General features: G+C 36.3%; 1 protein-coding gene across 1 annotated transcript; it reads right to left on the bottom strand.

Annotated features, from left to right (window-relative positions):
* Window positions 1–2327: 2327 nt before the first annotated feature.
* LOC145951787 (uncharacterized) lies at window positions 2328–5898 on the bottom strand. Its single transcript, XM_083063831.1, has 4 exons — window positions 4169–5898; window positions 3759–3955; window positions 3464–3659; window positions 2328–3364 (listed from the first exon to the last, which is right to left on the bottom strand). The coding sequence occupies exons 1-3, from the start codon at window positions 4181–4183 to the stop codon at window positions 3494–3496; spliced, it is 378 nt and encodes a 125-aa protein (XP_082919957.1). The 5' UTR covers window positions 4184–5898; the 3' UTR covers window positions 2328–3364; window positions 3464–3493.
* Window positions 5899–6513: the final 615 nt, after the last annotated feature.

Here is a 6513-nt window from a genome sequence, read left to right as displayed (position 1 = left end):
TGACTTAGGGAGTTTTCTTTCCCCTTCTCCTTCTTTACTTTTATTGCACTTGTCCAGATTTATTGATTGTTCTGATTGCTCTGATCTTTTGTTTGGGCGACATTGGGACAATGTGTGATTTAAGTGTGGGGGGGGACTGTTTTGGTTACATGCTTTTAGGGTTTATTTGTTATTTTAGGTTTTATGTTTAGGTGTTCTGTGTAGTTTTACATGTTTCTCTTTGATTTCTGGGTATTGATAGTTTGTAGGCACTTACTTCATTCTTGGATAGGAGTTTCTTGATACTATATGGTTTGAAATCCCTGTTTTTCTCTGCTTGGAAAGATGATTTTGAGGTTTGAGAGGTTGTTTTAATTGTGACAGATATACCCTGTGTGAGGATTTGAGCCACTCTCTGATGTGATTCCTCTTGGAAATCACAAGATATCTTCAAGCCTTCACGGAAATCCTTGGAAGAACTTCAAGGATGGAGACTCCACAAGGCTTCAATGTGACCTAAGCTTGCATGAAGCTAAGTCCGGAGAAAAACTAAGGGTCCTAACTCTACAAGGAGAAGCACTCAAGAAGGGTAGAGTTTAGGAAGCAAGGTGACTTCGGAGGAGATGAATTCAAAGAGAGAAAACTCATCCAATAATATCCAAAGTGTCTACAATATCCAGCCATAGGTATACTTATAGGATTATGAAGTATTTGTGACTAGATGGGCTTAACCTAAGGTTAAGTTAAACCATGGTATGGTTTAACTAACATTAGGCGCCAAAATTTGAATTCAAATATTCAAATTTTGGGAGCCAACACTACTACAAGAAGCATATTTTACATCGGTTCTTTAAAGTCATTTACATCGGTTCTAAAACCGATGTAGAATAGAGCGACATAAAAAATGTATACATTTTTACATCGGTTCTGGAAAACCGATGTAAATTTATGTTTAAATCTACATCGGTTCTCCTGAGAACCGATGTAAATTTAAGCATAAATCTACATCGGTTCTCCTGAGAACCGATGTAGATTGCATCTTTTTTTTAAAAAAAAATATATGCTTGTTTTTGGATTTTTTTTGTGTATATATAATGGACAAATATTGTCAATCAAAATAAAATGTGCCATCAAATTACAAGCTTTATTTTCTTATAGTTTTAACATTCAAGGCCAAACATTCAAGGGAAAAAAGGTTTACTAGCAACCTCTCAAGTTTCAATAACAATACAAAATAAGATGTAGCCATATATAGGAAGAGAATATCATTGTGGAACCCTACATCACTGTACTGCATCACGTGAGAGCCATAATATGCACCTCCATATAAAGTGTATAGTAGTAAAGGTATCAATGATACAACTCTTAACACATACCAATGTTTGTCCATAAAATTAGACCAAGAATTTAACAAAAACAACAACAAAAATAAATCTCACTTATAACTAAGAAATCAAGGAATTGAATTATATTCTTCAATTTATATCCTCCAGAAAGCATAACAATGAAATTAAGGGTGAAACTCAAGATGCAAGAGGGCACATATTCTATGCTCTGCTGGTTTTTTTGCTTAACTTGAGAACTCATGTGACATTCTTACAAGTTGCTTTGTACCTGTTCATGATGACACTGCAAGGGTAAATAAATAGTAAAAGGAATTTATTTATACCTACCTGTTCACATCAACAAAAACATTGCTAAACAAAATTTTTAATTTATTGTGAAGAAAAATATTAATGGATTATTAACTAAATGAAAAATGAAGAAAGGTAGTCAAAAATAATTTCATTGATATGGCTCTATAGTATGGTTTAGGTGTTTCTGAAATTTTTTAAAAAACAAAAGAGTTGGATAAAGGTGACTTAACAATAAAATGAAAACAAAAGTTATTTCACCTTTTCTTGTAAGTTATTTTCTTTCCGTGGAAAGTTTTTAATGGTTACAAACTGATGGCTACCACCTGCAAGGAAAGGTTTATATTAATAATTAATTATATAAAATAAAATTAACCATTTTTACAAGTTTTTACTTGTGGAGTACTTAAACCAAAACAACCAGTAAACAAAAGCATTGCTGGTACAAGAGAATAAAAAAGAAAAATTACTTATTCTTCTATCATTGCTTGCAAATTGTCAAGTTTAGGAATCTAGAAAATATCTAGTTTTAAATATTTGTTAAGGGCCAGAGTTTGACATTCCAATTTTTCACTTTTAGACATAGAACTCTATATTATATATTGTATTCTTCCTTTGAATTAGAATTGCTAAGAAAGGTGAGAAGCTCGTGTCTACAACTATCATATACCATTTATAGGGGTGGCCGCTGAGCAGTTATAGTGGTATACTATACTAATTATTGGCAAAAAAAAAGGCTTACAACTAAGGTAAAAAAGAATAAAAAAGGACAAATGTGTGTTTTGTGGATTACCTTTTCAAGCTCATTAATTTTAGAAATTGAAATTAACGATTCAGCTATAAAAAGAAAATCCGGTTTATATTTAAAACAAAAGGTTTTAAGTGCAAAACTTTATATTGGTTTCCAAAACTTTATCATCAACAATTGTTGACACCTAGTAAAATAATATATAATAATCAGTCAAAGTAACCAAATTCATAAAAGTGCATATTTATAATCAAAATTGAAGCAAAAGTACCTTCTGCATTTTGTCAGCTTCATCTTCCTTTACAGTAGCCACGGACTGCGGTTTTATATTGGTTTCCAGAACTTTATTATCAACATTTGCCGACGTATAGTAAAAAGTATATGATCAGTCAAAGGAACCAAATTTAAAAGTACATATTTTTCATCAAAATTGAAGCAAAAGTACCTTAAGCATTTTGTCTGCATCGCCTTCCTCTGTTTTGGTAGTTATGCTCTATGGTTGTGTATTGGTTTCCTGAGTATTATTATAAACACTAGCTAACATCTGGTAAAAAAACAGAATAGATAACAAATTGGATCTATAAATTATGATGAATCCAAGAAACTTTATTCAAAAATCAAAGCTGAGGCCTTAGAATGATATCAAGTATCGCATAATATAAAGTTTGAAAGCCAAACAAAAAAGTGACACATGATGTTAGCACAAATACCTTGCTTTAAAGTTGTAATATACACATTTCTAAGGCAGACTGAAGTTCAGAATTCAACCTATATGCATCATTTCCAATGCTAGATGCTTCAGTTAAATTTTGGAGGCATCTCCTTAAATGCTTAATGAGGTCAGATATTGCACCAACGATTGCAACTGAAGTATGCTGCTTCACATTTTGTGCAAGCTGCGTGGTGGTGTTAATAATATCAATCTGACGGATAGGCTGCTTGGCAACATTCTTGTGATCCAAGTGCTTGACCAAAATGGATAGTAGAAGATGGGAGTTATCTCCTGGTGTTCAAAAAGTGATAATCAATTAATTATATAGAAAATTAGATAAAATTGCATACTTAAAGAAAATTTATAATAGTGAATTTTTTACAAGGCTACCTGATTCTGCTAGAAGGGATTGCAAATAAATCAAAACACAAGAAGAAACTCCCTTTTCAGAAGACCAGTGGTTATCAATATCAAAATTATGAAAAGTGGTTCAAGGACACGCCGCACAGTTGAAGCTTCCTTTGCCAATTTGGCCATATTATACAAGCAAACCTTTGACCAATAAGCAGGATCTTTAGCAGTATCCCTGTAGAAGTAGTGAACACAATGGCTGTCAGGATCTCATACGATGGCTTTATATTAAAAGGGAAAGGGGAGAGAAGTAATACTGTAAAAGAAAACATACAACTTTGACTCCGTCTCGGTTCTTGTCACATTATTGAGTAAGGCAGGATCCTTCTTAGATAAAGAATGTAGTTGGTCTCCTTCTATGGGAAATCCTTGGGCCAACTGGTTCTGAGATTGTGAATTCAGTTTCTCTACTTTGGAAAGATTGGATTTGGATTGGATATCCAAGTAATTCTCCAAAACCACTGATATAATCTATTCAAAATTTCAAAATCCACCCACCCAACAAATCAAGAAAAAAAAAGTTTAGCTTCATGTGTAAACTAACATTTAAATTCAAGACCAGAATTGTGGTTATAAATAAATATATAGAAACTAAACTTTAATGTTTAATGAAACCTTTTGCTTAATGTCTCTGCCAGAATCTATAGATTGAAGGAATAATAAGAGTAAGGAAATGATACTAACTTTGTCAAAATCCATTGAAAGATGTGAGTGCTTGCCCGTGTACCGCACCTGGTCAAAAGAACATAGGGAGGAAGAACAAAAAGCATCCAGGAAAGGTATATAAATGATCTTGAAAAGCAACTGAACAAAGGTACTGTGGTAGGAATAAGGTGACCAATAAACAGTTTGAATGATTTACTTATATCTAACAACTTTTTCCAAAATTAAAGCTTCTATCATTCTACAGCTTAAATTACTACAAACAACCATTTTCACACTTTGATTTTGAAAGAACTCAAACACTTGGGGAACTGTTCCTTAAAAATTAAATTAATTGTCAAGGGGGAAGAACCAAGCCACTTAAGTACTCCATCAAGCACCCCATACTACTTGATGTGGGAGTTAGGCATCCCATGGTACCCAAGTTCCTATCATAGCATCATCCCTAAGAGCTGACGTCTCGGCGGTTGGCACTCTACAATGTTTTGCTCAGCCTTTTTAATTGGCCTCTTTATAGGTAACCCTTTTCAAGACACCAACAAGAATAAAATTTTGTTGCACAAATGAATGAATTGCATAACTTAGAAATGTGAATTGAACAATACACTAACTGCGTTCAAGGAAGTGATTTTACTTAACAGAATTCACATGCATAAAACGCCTCTCACAATTAAATGTGAAGAATCACACAGAATGTAAGTGGATTATGCGGTTGAAATATATGGAGCGTCTACTTCTGGAAGATCCCAGTTGTCACCATCCTCTTCCTTCTTGGTTGGTGCAACATCTTGCTTGTTTTGCACCTGAAACCTCGATTGAGGACGCTTGAAAATGATGCAAAAAAGACAAATATCAAGTAACCTCGATTGAGGAAGCTTGGAGCCAGAGTTCTCGGCTAGGGTTTCGGCGCCGCGAACTGTTCGCGGCGGAGGCTTCAAGCTCCGTTGGCGAGGGCGGAGGCGAGAGGCTGGCAGAGCTTCTCGAGCTCGTCGATGAGGGCGAGGACGGAGGGTTGGAGCGGAGGACCTCCTCCTGCTCCTTGTTGAGCGGCTTCCCTTGGGAAACGGAGTCCTCCATGGCGTTGATGCGGTTCAGCTTCTTGCGGAGGGCGCAGAGGCTCATCACGGGGCCGTTGGCGACGTCGAGGCTTGCGGTGGATGCCATTCGCAACCAAGCACCTCCTGTAGTTCGTGTTCCACTAAATCGAGGTTTGTACGGTGGTGGCGCCGCGGGGCGATGGTGGAGGGAAAGGTTGTTTGGCGGCATGTGGTGTGAGGGTTTGGTTGGGTGATACGGCGCTGAGTGGGGTGCCTCCAATGACCATATCTGTTTTGTGGAGAGCCCGCGAGAGAGGGTGAAGGGCTGCGAAAGTTTGGCTTCAATTTTACATCGGTTAAATGCAAGACCCGATGTAGATATTCAATTTTTACATCGGTCAGAAATAGACATGATGTAGAATGGTTGATATCTTCAATTTATTTACAAAATTGCCACCGCGTTTCTTATTTACATCGTTTATATAAGAATCGATGTAGATGTAACGATGTAAAACAGTAATTTTGTAGTAGTGCAAATCTAGTCACCCCATGTGTCACTCTATTTCCATGTGATTTACCTTGCATTTAGGAGTAATTTTCGAACATCCCATGTGCATGAGTGCACATGGCCGAAATGCTCACTAAATGTAAGGCTAATTACATGTAAATTAAAATGCACATGTACTCCTAATTAACCCTAAATTCAAATGATCATGAAATTAAATTCCTAAACTACTTGGCCAAAATACAAGGCCTAAAAGAAATACAAGGCTTTACAGCTCAAACCTATACTACCAAATAACAACAAGACAGGCCCATGCACAAACTCCACTGTGGACCTCCCAAGCCCATTGGGCTTATTGGGCCTTTGACTGACCCAAGTCTTCATGCCTAGCCCACTCTTCTAGGGTCTTTTATGATGTCTCCTCTTGCCTTCATAACCATGATTTCGTCACTCTCTGTTCTTTCTTGTGTGTTATGCCTCTTGATTGCTTGCACAGTTGCCTTGTCTTGACTCTGTTTGGTACTTCTTGATTCACATGCATGTTTGGATATGATTAAGGCATTTTGATTCTCATAAGCCTCTAGCCAAATAAGCCTACCTTGAATTAACTCCTCTGATAATCCCTGCTGAACCTATTTCCCCCTTCTTTGTTTGAAGCTCATTACAAGCCTTAAGCGAAAAACCATGATTACCTTAACCTTAGGGAGTTTTGGAGCTTTGGAATTGTTTTGGGAATAAGTTCTTGAATAAGTGTGGGGGTGTGTGTATGTTTCATTGTATGATGTATATTGGCTAGTTGATCCCTTATCTCATTTCAAATTTTC

Source organism: Cajanus cajan, chromosome 9, assembly GCF_000230855.2.
Source record: "Cajanus cajan strain Asha chromosome 9, NIPB_CcT2T_4, whole genome shotgun sequence".
Classification (NCBI taxonomy): Eukaryota; Viridiplantae; Streptophyta; class Magnoliopsida; order Fabales; family Fabaceae; genus Cajanus; species Cajanus cajan.
This window is presented reverse-complemented; position numbering and strand designations above follow the sequence as displayed.

Bases quoted from the DNA above. Each gene is read 5' to 3' on its own strand.
- LOC145951787 (XM_083063831.1), bottom strand. The intron at 3,660-3,758 runs GTATGTTTTCTT...CTACTTCTACAG, and splicing joins ACCGAGACGGAGTCAAAGTT to GGATACTGCTAAAGATCCTG.